Source organism: Erythranthe guttata, chromosome 1, assembly GCF_056151865.1.
Source record: "Erythranthe guttata isolate IM_541 chromosome 1, IM_541, whole genome shotgun sequence".
NCBI classification, from domain to species: Eukaryota; Viridiplantae; Streptophyta; class Magnoliopsida; order Lamiales; family Phrymaceae; genus Erythranthe; species Erythranthe guttata.
In genome coordinates, this window is record NC_142533.1 from 2,681,839 (window position 1) to 2,698,616 (window position 16,778).

Consider the following 16,778-nt stretch of genomic DNA (forward strand, 5'->3'; position numbering starts at 1 on the left):
CAAAATTATCAAAAATCGCATACTAATACACGTGTTTTGGTAAAAATAGACGAAATGTTCAAATATTTTTTTAATATTTTTTAACAATAAATATTTAGTATGAAATATGTTTATTCATTATTAGTCAAGAAATAGCTCATCAAATAATTGTTTCACTATTTTTGGCTAATCGAACAAAATTACAAGAAATCGTATACTATAGCACACCTTTTTTTCTAAAAATTGTTGAAATTTCTAAATCTTTTATGACTATTTTTTAACACTCAAGTATATATACCAGGGTAAATTACGGCCACCGCCTGAGTTATGCTCAAATTACAAAAACCCCCCTCATATTTTGTCTAAACATTGTTTCACTAATTAAGAAAAAAAACAAAGAATAACGTCCAATTTTTTCCCTAATCCCTCCCCTCCCACCAGAACGATAGAGTTGCATACAATTTGCATTCGGACCAAAAAGTGAAATAAAGTAGTATAAAAATATTCATATAAATCAAATTGTTCCAAATAATGCTAAAAGGTTAAAATGCTCATAGTAAAAATAACCAAAAAACATCATCTTAAATGGTCAAAACTGGTGAAAGAAAAATAAAATAATTCAGAGAGGAGCTAACCAGCAAGCTTAGCTACTAAAAAAAAAAGAAAAAAAAATCGATATGCCGCAGGTGATTACTCGATCATGTAAACCCACTCCCACATTTCACCAAATTCAAAACCCTCGAACAAGTCGAAACACTTTTTTCATCATTAACAAATTGCAACTAAGGCAAGGGTAGTATTAGCGTCTTTCGATTGACCAAGGAGTAGCATTTATGATAGTCACGTTTAGTCATCCAAATAATAATACGATCCAGCATTCTTCTGCTCCCGATCCTTGGTCGAGTCCAGCTTGTTGATTCGCGGACGGAAATTCGTGGGGTCCCTTCTGAATGTGATATCCAGATGCTACATAAATATCGATGAAATGCATTAGTAACGAGATTTTATGACGTATCGGAATTATATTAGAAGTAAAAGAAAAATAGTATATTGACTGACAGATAAGAAGAGATTCATTCCGGTCAAAAGGGATTGAGGTGCATTCGCTGTACAATCAATTGATGGCTTCCCCTCGTAAACAATCACTCGATCAGCAAGGTATGTTGCCATGATGAAATCATGCTCGACAATGAAAGCAGTCTTTTTTGCATGAAGTATAAATCTCTTTATGACTTTTGAGGCCACAATCCTCTGCTCTGAGTCCAGATATGCACTCGGTTCGTCTATTAAATATATGTCCGCAGGCTGAAAACCACACCAAAAAAATGACAAATCGGATATCAGCAAATATCCAACACACTTAACTATTATTTCATCCATTGAGTCTTCTTTGTGTTGGTCGTAATAACTGAAAAGAAAACGATAAAAACTGTATGAACTGAAAAACTAACCTTTCCAAGACAGAGGGTAAGGGCAACTCTTTGCAATTCACCACCAGAAAGATTGACAACTTCTTGATCCATCAGTTGCTCAATTAAGAGAGGCTTCATCACATCCGACACGAACTGAGGATGCATATACGAATCACGGATTTTTTGATGCAATAGCATTCTAACTGTGTGCTGAAATTTAGGACTGATTTTCTGCGGCTTGTAAGACACATTGAATTCAGGTATTTCAATATCAGATCCTTCTACTGAATCAGGCTTCAAAAGACCAGCCTACATATAAAAAAGGAGAGCAATATTAGCATCCAACAACAAACAGATGATCCGTTTCGAGTATAGACGTAATAAAAAAAAAATAATAATAAATAAAACATACCAGCATACGTATAAATGTTGTCTTCCCCGTCCCATTTTCACCGAGCATCACAACTATTTGTGAATCAGTAAACTCACCCTCCATGACCTTAAGCTTGAAATTGCCTTGAGTTTTAGTCATGGTAGGATAACGATATCTTGCATAAGTTTCAATTTCCTCGGCACTTTCTTGAGGTGTTTCCGCAACCTGAAGGGAGAAGTGCATTAATAACAATTGGCGTCTCAATAACCATAAAAATAATAAATAAATAAATAAAAGTTGACAGTGGCAGAAACAGAATTACTTTGAATGTAAGAGATTCATCCCGAAATCTTAGATTCTCAGTTGGGACAAATCCAGCCAGAAATATATTAATTCCTTCTCTGACGGAGAATGGAAGGGTTACCACCCCATATACCCCCGGTTTCCCATAAAGGCAGCAGATGAAGTCCGATAAATAATCAAGCACACTAAGATCATGCTCTACAACGATCACGTAACTGAAAATAAAAACATTAACCATGTCAAACCTCACGGAAATAAATCTTATAGCCCCAAGTACTAAAGATAGTTGACTTCAAAACATCATATACCTAGTAGGCCGAAGCAAGGATCTGATGACTTGAGCAGCCTTGAGCCTCTGTCGCACATCAAGATAACTAGAGGGCTCGTCAAACATATAGATCTCTGCATTCTGGACAGCAACAACAGCTATAGCAAATCTCTGCAGCTCTCCACCAGATAAATCACCCACATTACGGTCCATGACCTGATTCAACTCAAGATCAAAGCAAATTTCTTCTTTTATATCTCTCTCATCTTTCTGAGAAAGAACTTGCCCGACATTGCCTTGCACGGCTTTGGGAATGTGATCAACATACTGGGGTTTGATGATTGCCTGGAAACAAAAGCACCACGCATATATGTTAATTATTTAACAGACCACCATCAATTAGTCGAAAGAAATTTCAGGCATGTCAAATAGCAAAGCTAATTAAATAGTTCGTATTTAATAGATGATCAGACAGCTAATTATGAAATGATTTTAGCGTGATAAGAAAAAAAAAATACATATGGCCATGTTCAATTCAACATGATACCAAAAGAAATATAGCCACAAACCCAACAAGCTTATCCTCAGTAAAAAAACTTTTCACGGAAAGTTTTCCAATTCTTGTCTAAAGAGTGCAATAGAAGAACAATTTTTGAAACCATTAATTGAAACCTCGTACTGATAGATACATCTTATCATGCTATCCTTAATCCTCAAATCTGGAGCTAGTTGAGAGAAAGACCAGGACATACAACATTGAATATGTTTCAATTGGTTGAACATTGGTTTTTTTCTGATTTTATAATTCCTACAATATTCAAGGAGAAAAAGTAGACGTTGCTGCTGTATGCTGGACAAAAATTATAGAACAATTTCTAAAATCAACTAGCGATCCCGATGTACCCGCAAAACTTTCTACAAGGCATAGGCTAAACTTTCCAGCAACATGCTATTTGACAATCTTTTGTAGAGATGGCAAAGTAAGTTTAAAAGCAAAAAGAAAAATCTTATAATCTGCTTACACAACTAAAATCATTATCAAATTCATGAAGTATGCTAAAAGAAAAGGCGAACCGAAAACGAATAGCAAGGTTCTCTAAATCACAGCAACTAACTATTTATCAGACTTACTTTCAAATTATCTTCAAGTATACGGGTAAAGTAATTTTGCAGCTCAGATCCTCGAAAGTTGGTCAAAATTTCCTGCCAATCAGGAGGACTCTGCACGGAAGAAAAAAATATTTTAAAGAAACACTAAGATAGATCAACCTTGGGGACATTATAACGAGGCCAAACAAGATTACCTTAAATTTTCCCAAGTTAGGTTTCAATTTCCCGGCCAAGACTTTAAGTGCAGTCGATTTTCCAATGCCATTAGTTCCAACCAAGCCAAGAACTTGTCCAGGTCTTGGAACAGGTAATCTGCAAGAAAAATTGACTGATCATTAGAAAGCAAAAAATAGACAAAACCTATTGACTACGAAAATTTCACTCGTATCCAACCTATGCAACTTAAAGGTGTTAGGACCATAACGATGGGTTGTATCCTTTTCCAAGTCCTTAGGCAGATTGATAATCTGGATTGCTTCAAACGGGCATTTCTGAAGAAGCATGTCAGACAACAGTACGTAAGGAAAATGGTGTTAATTCAACAATCAGCAAATAAAGGTTGTACTTTTTTTTTTCTCATTTGGACAAACCTTCACACAGATACCACATCCAATACACAATTCCTCTGAGATGAAAGCAATCTTGGACAAAGGAGTCACCTCAATGCAAAGTTTACCTGGAAAGATACAACAGTATAGATAAGAGTTCATATCTTCATGCAGATACTAAATCCATGAAGACACAAAAATAAATTGGAAAGACAAAAAAAAATCTTCTGCATTGTACAACTAAAAAGCCCGATAATCATAGGTCCACGTGACGCCAAATTATATTATTGAAATGAATTAATTCAAATAACATATTTGTCACGCAATTTCTGATTTATGGTTTTTTTCAATTTGATAGAGCAATCACACATACAAAATAAGCGTACTCACAAAATCGAGACCCGAGAAAAATGTTCTAGATGTAAATTGTCATGATGCCTAATTAAAAATGTGATCTTTTGTTTAAGAAAGTACAAGCATAAATCACCCACGTAACAGAATCCAGGATACAGATTGGAACCCTAGAAAAAATCCTCATTATGAATGCGCAAAATAAAAGATATAAAAACCATCACAAAATTTGAGGTAAATTACCTGTTCTGACAACAGGACAACTCTTTTTGCACTCCTGACGACATTTTTTGGGCTTGCACTTGTCGGAACTCACTATAGCGATACGCGTCAACTTCTCCGACATCTCTCTCGAATTCAACTGATTACAATCGAGAAAAATCAAAATCAAAATCAAAATCAGAACCCTAACCCTAACCCTTGTTTCGATTTAATTAATTAATAAATATATGAGAAAAGAAAGAGGCGTTACCTGCGGATGAGAGAGAGAGAGATGGGGCGGTGACGATACAAACGTTAGATACACGCAGAACAAAAACACTGGTAAGGAGTGCTAGGGTTCCGAGAATAAGGAAAAGGGGCTTTTTATTTTTCTTTTATTTATTTATTTATTTATATTTATACTTTAGTGTAAATTTTTCTCAACTCACGTGTTATACACACGCCCGGCCCTTTTACTCCAGTGAGTCCCACCATATCAAAACCACTTCTTTTATTATTTCTTTTTTTTTTTTTCTTTTTTCTTTTTTTGTCACAAAAAATAATTTTCAACATAGGTTATTAAATCATTAAAATTGGATTTATTAAACTGTGTGGTGATTTATTTATCATGAATTAATTTGAATCTCATAAATTGCAAATATTAAGATTGTAGCTCCATTTGTACGTTTCACAACACAATTTGAATCAGTTCGAGCAAAAATTATATTACCATGGTTTTTCATGTCTTCTAGAATCTAGATATGTTTTTCCAAGATTCAATAATACAACTGGATTTTGTTAAAATATTTGATCTTATATTTACTAATTTTGTTTAGACAACTAAACGAGTTTTTAATTCTCTAATTACTACAATATGATTTTTGACTACAACCCGAACTAAATATCAAAATTATAAAAATACTAAAATTGCAGATTTTCTTTATTAGATTTCCAATCCCTTATACCTGTTATAATTGGTCTAACTAATTGTAAAATTCACCAAATTATGTTATATTGTAACAATTCCATCTCACAAAAATTTGGTAGCAAATTCACATAAAGAAAAAAAAAAAACACGATTTATAAAAGATTGACTTCGTTTTGGAGAAAAAATATTTATATTTGAATAAACACGAATATTTCCAAATTACTTGTGCAAACATATTGCAGTCATGCAACAAAAGCCTTTGCAACAAATGGGTATTGGTGCATATAAATATTTAATTCCTTTTATTTTTGCTATCAATCACACAAAAATAAAAACACATGATCCTGTATATATATGTCAATGTTAATTTCTACATGTTTACACATATGCATATATATATATATATATATATATACTTAATATATGCTTTCATAATTTATCTATTTTAATCTATAATATATTATGTGTGATAAATATTTATCTCTTTTATATATAACAATATATTATATATAGATGGTTGTGTTTAAAAGTATGACTATGACACGTGTACAGAAATGAAACCTTTTTTTTTTTTCCAAAGATCATCAACATTATTATGAACTCAAACGAATCAAATATATGTTCAAATCATCAAATCTTCACTACCACACTGTCAAAATATTTGTCAGCTAATTAACTAATCATTATTGTGTGGACATGAAGATATATGAATATCCTTGGCTGCACGGTCCGGAAATCCATTGTCGAGCGAATTGTGTGGGCAGTTGATAAACGGGCAGATGAAGAACCTGCGAGTCGTTGTCGTCGTCGAGCTGCTGCTTCCGATTTTCTGCTTCTTCAAAGCTCGAAAATCACTTGAAGTATTAGAGGAGGGGCCGTCGGGTACTGAAGACAACAATCTTTTGTACTCTTCCGTCCGCACGATCGTGAATTCCCCATCACCGGAACAGATTTCGCTGATAAACCTATCCGTATATGCGTTAAAGAGTTTCTTTAGCTCCAATTCCATGCTCGGGCGATGTTCGCCTTTATTGTTCCTGAACATAAACAATGTTAATTATAACTTATATATATATATATAGTTAAATTGAAACTTTCATTTGCATATATTACTACAAAATTTATAGTTTGGACTTAATTAGGTTAACTTACGATCGGATATCGCCCCCCCTCGGAAAAACAGCATTTTCGTCAATCCCCCGTAAAGGCAGATTGTCTACACCAGTATTTGCTTCAAGGGGATTGGCATCGAGACGTATATCCGTCGGCTGCAGGTTTCGTATATATGTCCAATAAATTTCGAGATCAAATTACTTTAAGATGAAATAGTTTCAAGCTTGCAACATTTCATGAAACAGTTCGTTATATTCTCCGTTCAATTATAAGTTAGATCAGCAGATGAATCAAAAACTAAGAATTCAAAAAAAAAAAAAAAACCGAAAACACGTACCAAAGGGCAAGAACAGAGATTTACGGGACATGTACCATTCTCGCAAAGTGGAATTTTGTTCAAGCAACCTTGGCAAGTGCAATTTTTCGTGCAGAACTGGACTGCACGAACACAACTACACGACGACCTGCAGATTAAATTAAACGAATCAGTAATCGCGCACACACACACACACACACACACACACACACACATATATATATATATATAGTCATCATTATTCAAGAAAACTGCATTGATAAAAAACTTACATTTCGAGACAACGTTTCTCTTTACATTCGCAATGACGAGCTCCACTAGAACTCTCAGATATGTTGTCTATATCGATTGCTTGAATTTGGGCTAGATCCATGGATATGTGTTGATATTGGTGCCCTAATATTCAAAACTTCAAATTCGGTAAAACCGATTTCTCCAAGGTTACGGAAAATCAAAGAATCAAAACCTACTTAACCAATTTTTAAATCCACCGCCATCAAAACTTGCAACGAGTTGACGGGGGAATTAACATACAGAATCAAAACGAGAAACGGATAAAGAACGGAATGAAAACCTATTTTACCCAAATTGAATCGAAGTTTCATCTCCTATCAAGAAGTTGACGGGGGGAATTAAGGCACGGAATCAGGCCAAAAAAATGAAACGAAAACGAAGAATATTGAAAAACAGAATCGTAAATTCAAGGTACACACGCGCATTAAAGTTTCATATACATACCCAAATACAATTGATTCCGGTGGTGATAGTTTCAACTTTCAAGCTTGCAGAGTAAAAAAAAAGAAAAAAATATTGCATGAAAACTAGATCGTGAAACAGTTATGGAGTCTCCGAATTTCTTACTTTCTCTCTCTAGAAAATAATTGCCTTGAGTCTCTCTCACGCTTTCTCTCTCTTCGCGTCTTCTCTGATCGTGAAACAGTTATGGAGTCTCTGAATTTCGTACTTTCTCTCTCTAGAAAATACTCTCTCTCTTCGTTGGTTAGAAGATATGAGATGATGATTGTTTTCTGTTGAATTTTGAAGAAACTGGAAATATAGCGGGAAAAGACAGTTTTCGTCTCTGGGCTAATAAATGATTATTTAAGCCCACTAACTATTGGATTAGGGCCCATTTTTCCATTTTATGCCAGCTGTTAATCGGATTGTGCTATTTTTTCAAATTATTTTTTCTATATATATTCAAAGACGAAAATATCCCTAACTTAACGAGGTTGTAAATAAAAGGGTAAATTACAACCAACCCCTTGAGGTATGGTCAAATTACAAAAAAAACGCTCATGTTTGGATAATTACATCTACCCCTCAACTATGAATCTTCTTACATCTTCACCCTTATGGTGTCAAATTCAGCACAATCATCTAGATTCGGAGAAATGTTCTCTAGTTTGTACTCGTTTTATGCAAAAATACAGTTTCTGATGCACCACAATGTGATACATACAAGCCAAAAACACATCTTATTAGGGGTGAGGAAAAAAAATCTGAAAACCGAAAAACCGAACCGAAAACCGAAAAACCGACCCGAAATATGCCGTCCTGAAGCAAGAACCGCATATACGGTTTTTTATTTCCGCCGAACCGAAATTTTCGGTTCATACTCAGTTTTTCAAGTGGTTAACCGAGCCGATGTACCGAACCGACCCGAAACGACGTCGTTTTGATATGGCCTAATATATATTCCTGATTTTTTTTTCTCTTAATTTTAATGTGCCCTAGCCCAATAACCAGCCCCAGCCCAATAACCTGCCCCAACTCGTTTCTTTTTCGGCTTTGTTGGTTCCTAATGGGCTGAATTATTTTTAGGATATTTTGGGCTTATTTAGATTTATTTTAGAGAAAAAAAAGGGCTGAAAACCGACCCGAAAACCGGAACCGTTAAGAAACCGAACCGAAAATTTAGGAACCGAAAAAAAATCGAAACCGAAAAAAAAAATCGAAAAACCGAGTAGAACCGAACCGACATGAACCGACCGGTTTGGTTTTTGGTTCTTCGTGAACCGACCATTTCGGTTCCAGGTTCGGTTTGAGGCTAAAACCGAGCCGATCTCACCCCTACATCTTATGATCATCTAACTTCAAAACGTGAGCTCGAATGGGATAAAACAGGTACAAAATTGAGAATATTCCATATAATCTAGAAGATTCCACTAAATTTGAAACTGCAATGATGGACGTGTAAGAAGATTTATAGTTGATGGATGGTTGTAATTACCCAAACATGAAAGAATTTTCGTAATTTGACCATACCTCAGGTCGTGGTTGTAATTTACCCTACATAGAATGTTGAGGAATTCAGAACTCTCTACCTTTGATGGACATAAAATATTTTTAAATATTCTCTAAGATTTTGGCACGTGGACATAAAATATTTTTAAATATTTTTTGGGTTATTTTACATAACCCCTAGCCAACAAATAAACTAGGGATAAACCCAAGCCCAAATCATCCTTTAACATACCCCTGGAGAAGCGAAAGTACTATACTACCCTTATATCCTTATATGCAATTTTCGGCCAAACTGCATTCAACATTTCTGGTCCTGCATTTATCATTTTTGTTAATTTATTTTTTATTATTTCTTTTTTTTCTTTTAAATAAACCTGTTTATGTTATATATATATATATATATATATATATATATATTAATTTTTTTATTTTTTTTTTAATTTTCAAATCAATATGTTTACTGTACTAAAAATAACTACGTGTAACTGTAGTAACTATAGTAATGCGTAGTTATGTTCTTTTTTTTTAATCCATATTTTTAGTCGATCAATTATATACACACGCAAATACTGGCTAATACAAAAGACATTCATAAACCCCAACAACAAAAATTTACAAATTTCAATATTTATATTATAAATCACCTCAAAACCAATAAAATACAAATAAAAAATACACAAATATATGCATATGTAACTACATGTTACTATAGTAATGTATAGTAATGTACAGTATACAGTCTGTTGAACAGATGTAACTTCAAACAAAAATTTTGACACCTTCAAGGAAATGATCGATGGCCTTCATTAGGCTGCAATTGCAAAATCAAAATAAAAAAAATATTTTAGTGCAAATGAACAAAAAATTAAAGAAACTTCCTCAAAAAACAAAAAACACTAACAGATGGAGAGAAATAAATATGAAAATATAAAAATGAAATACAAAAATCAAATAAAATATAAAAATATAGAAATAAATCTAAAAATATAAAAATGAATGAAAATAACATCAAAATATATATCCCGGCGAGAGGAATCCAACGGTGAGTAGCCCGTCAAATTCCTACTGACGAAAAACAAATTACACCTCTTGTAAGAACACCGTCGTCGAAATACGCCGACTAAAAAAAATGTAGAAACAGATCTAGCACTCCAAACTGAATGAAATACCCACCAAAAGAAATAGTTCGACGAGAAGAATCCAACAATAGTTGAACCATCGAAATCCGACCACCGGAAAGAAAGTTATGTCCGAGAAGCAAAATCGCCGTTTAGAGACCTTGAGGAGCGGGATTTGGATCTGAGAATTGAAAGAGAAAGATAAACACCGATATGGGTTGGGCTATGTTTTAAAACTGATTTAAAAGGGTATTCTGGGTACTTCATGTGGGCTAGAGAGTATGTCAAATTATTATCCAAATAGAGAGGGTTTGCACTAGGGTGTAAACAACATGATAGTTAGTTCTATATATTTTCGAAATTATATTTTTCTTCTCTTCCAATGGGCTATAAATTAGAATATCAATCTTGCAGTAATTTACAGAACAGTACTTATTACAGTTCTACCCAACCCCCACCCCACACCACCCCACCCCCAACCCCTACCCCTACCCCTACCCCTACCCCCACCCCCACCCCCAACCCCAGGACGATGGGCCGTCCTAGTATAAATACAGGAAAACCCTGCAGTCAATTTCATATATATATTGAACAAGGCTTTTCTTTTCCCCATTATCGTATTTATTATTTCCATCGAATAATTAAGGTTTTTATTCTTTTTTCTTAATTGAATTTGAATTGTGCTTTCGTTAATTCATGTGTAGATTTATTGCATTAATTCATCGATTTAAGGGTAGATTTATTGCATTAATTCATGTGTTGTGGTTTTTTTTTTTCCCTTTAATTTTATACACTTTTGTTGTTCAATATTCACATTTTACAATATATATACTAGGTTTCGAGCGTTGGACTATTAGCCTTAACTTTGATAAAAAAATAAAATAAATTTTATTTATTTATTTTTGAACAGGATCGAAAATGTGTCAAAATTCACTCGAGGATCGCGTTCGCCACGTCATGAAGTTGATGGAATCATTCAAAAGGGAAATGGGTAGGGCAATCGGGCATTCGCCCATGCAAGCCATACTAAACCACCCGTACCCTCCGCGGTCTCGTATCCCAATCCCGCACGAATTCCAAAACCACGACGATAAGGCTCTCGTAAGGTTGTGGCCTGAAATAGAGCGACGCATTTTAGAGTGGCGTAAGATTGTTTACCTGTTTGCCTACGTGAGTAGGGCCCACATCGTAGCCGAGACTCCTTGTTTAGAGAGAATTGCAATTGGTTACGAGATACTTAGGCCTAATTACGAGGCCGATTCATCACCTCACGTACAAGCACTCTTGGGAGGCGCTAAGGCTCTCATTGAACAAGCTAAAATTTCCAAGGAACTAGCGTGTGATTACGAGGAACAAGCCATGGCTTATGCTCTAGAAAATAACGATGTCCATTCTAGGGGTACGTACGTTAAATATACATACATACACATACATACATTACATATAATTAAACCTCGTAGATTGATTGATTATCTGATCGATACATTTTTTTTTTCTTGTGCACGTACTAGAATGGTATGAGAAGCATGCGAGTAGGTATTTGCCGAGCCCTTTTGTCATGATGGAAAATATGCAACAGTTGCCATCGGAGATTCTGATTATCGCATTCCCGGATATGGATGTGGGGCGGCAACGCATGCTTCACTACAAAGAAGACGATATGGACCCTTACGCAATTATGACAATAAGGAGGGCGTTGTTCAATATTTTACCGTTTTGATGGTTTAGCTTCTATTATTCGACTTGATTTTCCTCGTTTTTGTTATTTAATTTGGTGACGGAATTATTATTTATTTGATCAGATTCTTGTTTGTTAATTGGGCCATAAGAGTAAAAACCTTAGACCCATCAGTTTCACAATAATTTTACTTTGGATTGCTTAATTTAGGCCTCATTTGGCTGTTGAGATTAGTTATTATTATTTACATTGTTGGACATTGTTTGATATTTAATATCCTGAGTAACTTACTGGATCGATATTTGGTATCTTGAGTAACTTATTGGATCGACCCACAAATATTTTATTATCCTGATTCATCTGAACTTCTAAGTATGTTTTTTATTGGACTTCCTAGATCCCAATAATACAATTAAGTTTTATTGAATTATATAATCTCATCGAGACATTAATTCTTTAACTATTACAATATAATTTTTTACTATAATCCAAATCAAATATCAAAATTATTAAAATACTAAAGTTGAAATTTTTTTTTTGAGAGACTAAAGTTGAAGATTTTATGTATTAGATTTCCAATCCCTTATAACTATAATAATTGATCCAATTGTTAAATTTACCAAATTATATTATATTGGGGTGTGCTAAATCCTATACTAAAAATTACTGGATCCCACACATAAATTAAAATATTTCTCTCTCTACTCATTTTTTCTTCCACTTCTCTCTAACTTGTTTTTTTCTCAAAATTATTCCCATTTTCTTGACATAAAAATCATATATTTATTTTAAATAATTATTAATTTACTTATAAATCAATTATTAAAAAACATTTATACAGTGTTTAATAAGTTTTTTTTAATTATTGTTTTAATAGCTTAATAACATTAGTTAAATATTTAATTAACAATAGTTAAATATTTAAATAATTATCAACAAATTATAAAATAATAAAAAAAAAAAAAAAAAATTAATAAAAAAAAAAAATAAAAAAATAAAAACCCTAACCCCACCTCACCCATGTTTTGCATCTGCTCATGGACACCCACCCAGCTACCGATGTCCGTTGCTTCTTGTTCCAGCCATGAAATTAATAGCCAACTATAGAACATTATCTTAAATGCAGCTTTAATTTGCAAAAGATTTTCCTCAAATTTCAACTTGTAATTTTTTATTTATGTAACAATTCCATTTCACAAAATTTGGTAGCAAATTAACAAATAAAATTAGCAAAAACACAATTTATAAAATTTTGACTTCGTTTTGGAAAAAAAAAATTATATTTGAATAAACACAAAAATTAATTGTGCAAAAATATTTCAGTCATGCAACAAAAGCCTTTGCTATCAGACAAGAGATACATATATAACCACAACTGTGTTTACCTCTTCAAACTACCAACCATAACTAGTAACTGCAATACAATGCATATATATAATATATAATATATATAAAAAACAGACATCCCAGATGAATGCCTGCCTATCACACAACATTACTTATGTTCATTCAAAAGCAAAAAGAGAAACAAGCATTACAGCAAAACCGCACATCGGCTTGCCCTTTGATTTATAAAAATCCACGACTAAGTCATCGAATTTATTGCGTAGAAATAACGAAAAAGTAAGATTACTTCCACTTCTTGAATTTGCCGCCACCTCCAAACATTCCATGCTTTCCTCCCTTGTGCTTACCATGCTTGAACTTTCCATGCTTCATCTTTCCATGGCCATAACCACCGGCGGCATGACCGTACATTCCGCCGCCATGGCCGTATTGACCACCGGCGTGGCCGTACTGACCACCGGCATGGCCGTGGCTACCGTGCATCAAGTGTGAGGCACCATAGGCGGCAGCTGCTGCCGCCGCACCTCCTGCTAGCAATCCCCCTACACCGGCTGAAAAAAGGCAAACTACTTACTTAGCCACAAATACAAACATTTATTCTATAACCATAAAAAAATGGCAAGTGCTAACTAAGATACAAACAAGGCCAACAATTTGTTACACTGTTCTCTTCATTCATTAGTGCAGGTTTAGATTTACATCGACAAAGTAGTTGCATCTCAAAGAAGCAAGAAACAATTTCAGAACAAGAACTAAATCCATAAAAGGAATTGTGTCGATACTCAAACAATCCAAACAATACCATGTTCACCAATCACATACGTCAAACTAAATGAGGAAATTTTCTCATCTAAGATTTCGAGTCACCTCAAAATGCACTACTTCCGCCAACTTTTAACAAAATCATCAACCCCATAAATTTCCCCGTTTCTTTTCGAGGGTAATTTACCCGCAAATTCCATAGTGTGATGAAAGACAATGCATGCAGAGAATGTAATATACATACTATACTAACAGTCTAAACTAATATGTCATGTTCAAGAAAAAAAGTACCAGGCAAAAAAAAGTTAAGAGGAATTATACCTCCATGATGACCACCAGGCGCTGGGGGGTAGCCATGCTGAGGGGGGTACCCTTGTTGTGGAGGATAGCCTGCTGGAGGGTACCCTTGCTGCGGGGGATAGCCAGAGGGTGGGTACCCTTGTGGGGGGTACCCAGATGGTGGATACCCTTGCTGTGGAGGGTAGCCTCCGGGTGCCGGAGGGTACTGTCCCGGTGGGTATCCCTGTGGAGGATAATGCCCGTGTTGAGAGAAAAGCCCTTTGTCGGATTCATCATGCCCGTCTTTCCCACCTCCCATTTTTTCTAATCTCAGTTGATGCAATCAATCACCTGAAAGAGCATCAATCGCACATAAGGTAAGTCATGATATATGAAAACGATGACAGCAAAGCACATTCACTATTATATATACATATCAAATATATATATTCAGTTCGTTCGATTAGCGTCCTATTTCAAAAAACATATAGCAAAAGACACGGATTGAATCAGTTAATGTATTTCCCCCAATTAGATAGATGCATTGTAAAACCTATTTTCAGGGAAACAGTCAACATTTTCGACCAACAGCGACAACTTTCCGAATCCGAAGATCTCGGCCTTTGTGAGAAAGAATCAAACAATGCATTAAATATATAGCAAAAGAACAACAGGTAATATAGTTTTGTGCAATTTACAACTCAGAAGATTGTTTCATTTTTCATTTTTTTAAATTATTCTCTTTAAAGACAGAAAATAAGAACAGATCCAACAAATTCAAACCAAAAAAATCCATGAAATCCACAAAATCATCGTCCGATTTACAGCAAAATACGACAAAAATGAAGCAACCGACGACATATTTCTAAATCTCATTAAAAAATCTCACAGCCAGGAAATCGAAAAATCTACAAACTGATCATCGTAATTCATAACCACGTAAAAGTCGAATCAATTTTCCCCAATTAAAAAAAAAAAAACCTAATTCTCGATCCAATATCAATATAAAACGCCATTACACTTGCAAATAAATAAATAAAAGATCAGCAAAATTCAACGATCAAACACACACAACGCATCCAGGTATCTATCATGCAACAAATACAACTGCAACACAAAAAAAATAAAAAATTGATCGCACAGTAATTAATAGCGTAGAACGAAAGGGATCACCTTGAAAAATCTGAAGCGATAAGTGCGGAAGAATTGAATGTGAGGAAGAAGAGTGGATATGCACGAATTTCTGAGTACTTTATAGCAAGAGGAATGGGTGTGGGTGGTGGGGGGCTTTATTCTGCGTTTAATTATTTGGATTCCACGCGTTATTTAGACGCGTATAAGACGTGGTTCTACGGCACTTGCTTCGCACGTGTGCCTCGGATTTAGTCAACTTTAATAGTTCATACTCCAAATAGCCGGTTCAAATATCGGTTTAATATCTGAAATGATTTGTGCAGGCACAAATTAAACATTCAGGCACATTTTTTACCATTTCTCAAAAAACAAAAGGTAAAAAACTTAAAAACTCTCTCTACCTTTTCGATTTTCTTTCGCAAAGCCCGTGCAAATCGTCAACAGATCGGAGGTAATTTTTACGTTTTTACGATCCTCTTGTTATGTAGATTACGAATCCGAAAAAAAAAACGAAAAAAATCGGACTTTGGCCTGCTCGTGTGAATTTACGCGAGCACTTGGCAAGTGCTCGCGTAAATTCACGCGAGCAGTCCTTGTTATTTTTTTTTTTTTTTAATTGCTCGTGTGATTTCACACGAACTGAGACGTTCTGCTCGTGTGATTTCACACGAGCATATCTTCTCTGTTCGTGTGAAATCACACGAGTGGGTTAAAAAAAAAAAAAATTGTTAATGTGCTCACATGAATTTACGCGAGTACTTGCCAAGTGCTCGCGTAAATTCACACGAGCACTTGCCAAGTGCTCGCGTAAATTCACACGAGCACATGAATAAAAAAAAAGTCCGATTTTGTGCATATGAATAGTACAAAAGGTAAATAGTTATGGTAAAAAGGTAAAAAATCATGGTAAAAAAGTGACTGAATGTTTAATTTAGCCTGCGTATATCATTACCCGTTAATATTCACTACTGAAATTAATCTCTTCCCAAAATAACATCTCTCAATAAAATATTAATAATATCGATTAAATAATAGATTTTCTCCGTCCTAAGTCAGTAAAAATATATTGAATTATTAACTCGATTATTTAATAATTCACTAAATTAATAAAAATTTCCTGATCCTAACTTTATTAATTTATAGAGGTTTAACTATAATAACTAAAGCTTAGCTTAATTTTTATTAAAATAATAATAATAAAAAATAAATAAAGGATTACCTACTTATTTTGAATTATTTGTTAAACAATAAGGTGTGTATAATAAGGTGCGATCAAGTCCGATTTAATGGAGAAGCTTCTGAACTTGCATC

The 16,778-nt window shown here is 34.3% G+C and overlaps 4 protein-coding genes across 7 annotated transcripts; 1 reads left to right on the forward strand and 3 right to left on the reverse strand.

Annotated features, from left to right (window-relative positions):
• Positions 1-472: 472 nt before the first annotated feature.
• On the reverse strand, positions 473-5,017 carry ABCE2 (RNAse l inhibitor protein 2). Of its 2 annotated transcripts, XM_012981930.2 has the most exons (12): positions 4,817-5,017; positions 4,588-4,705; positions 4,036-4,121; positions 3,839-3,936; positions 3,640-3,757; positions 3,467-3,556; positions 2,376-2,680; positions 2,087-2,282; positions 1,804-1,989; positions 1,431-1,700; positions 1,039-1,284; positions 473-945 (listed from the first exon to the last, which is right to left on the reverse strand). In XM_012981930.2, exons 2-12 carry the CDS (start codon positions 4,688-4,690, stop codon positions 826-828), a joined length of 1,818 nt encoding a protein of 605 aa, XP_012837384.1. In that variant the 5' UTR covers positions 4,691-4,705; positions 4,817-5,017; the 3' UTR covers positions 473-825. The 2 variants fall into 2 exon arrangements, with proteins under 2 accessions (XP_012837384.1, XP_088672863.1); XM_088816737.1 differs by lacking the exon at positions 4,817-5,017 and having other exon boundaries at positions 4,588-4,795.
• A 1,107-nt stretch (positions 5,018-6,124) lies between these two features.
• LOC148772573 (uncharacterized) lies at positions 6,125-7,910 on the reverse strand. The gene is made up of 5 exons (XM_088820869.1): positions 7,764-7,910; positions 7,175-7,298; positions 6,924-7,050; positions 6,626-6,741; positions 6,125-6,510 (listed from the first exon to the last, which is right to left on the reverse strand). The coding sequence occupies exons 2-5, from the start codon at positions 7,273-7,275 to the stop codon at positions 6,150-6,152; spliced, it is 705 nt and encodes a 234-aa protein (XP_088676995.1). The 5' UTR covers positions 7,276-7,298; positions 7,764-7,910; the 3' UTR covers positions 6,125-6,149.
• Positions 7,911-11,118: 3,208 nt separating this feature from the next.
• On the forward strand, positions 11,119-12,078 carry LOC105957883 (uncharacterized). Its single transcript, XM_012981858.2, has 2 exons — positions 11,119-11,666; positions 11,779-12,078. Exons 1-2 carry the CDS (start codon positions 11,186-11,188, stop codon positions 11,985-11,987), a joined length of 690 nt encoding a protein of 229 aa, XP_012837312.2. The 5' UTR covers positions 11,119-11,185; the 3' UTR covers positions 11,988-12,078.
• A 1,352-nt stretch (positions 12,079-13,430) lies between these two features.
• Positions 13,431-15,647, reverse strand: LOC105957945 (proline-rich family protein). Of its 3 annotated transcripts, none has more exons than XM_088816745.1 (3): positions 15,507-15,647; positions 14,376-14,684; positions 13,431-13,843 (listed from the first exon to the last, which is right to left on the reverse strand). In XM_088816745.1, exons 2-3 carry the CDS (start codon positions 14,650-14,652, stop codon positions 13,575-13,577), a joined length of 546 nt encoding a protein of 181 aa, XP_088672871.1. In that variant the 5' UTR covers positions 14,653-14,684; positions 15,507-15,647; the 3' UTR covers positions 13,431-13,574. The 3 variants fall into 3 exon arrangements, with proteins under 3 accessions (XP_088672871.1, XP_088672874.1, XP_088672876.1); XM_088816748.1 differs by lacking the exon at positions 15,507-15,647 and adding an exon at positions 15,359-15,489; XM_088816750.1 differs by lacking the exon at positions 15,507-15,647 and adding an exon at positions 15,315-15,337.
• Positions 15,648-16,778: the final 1,131 nt, after the last annotated feature.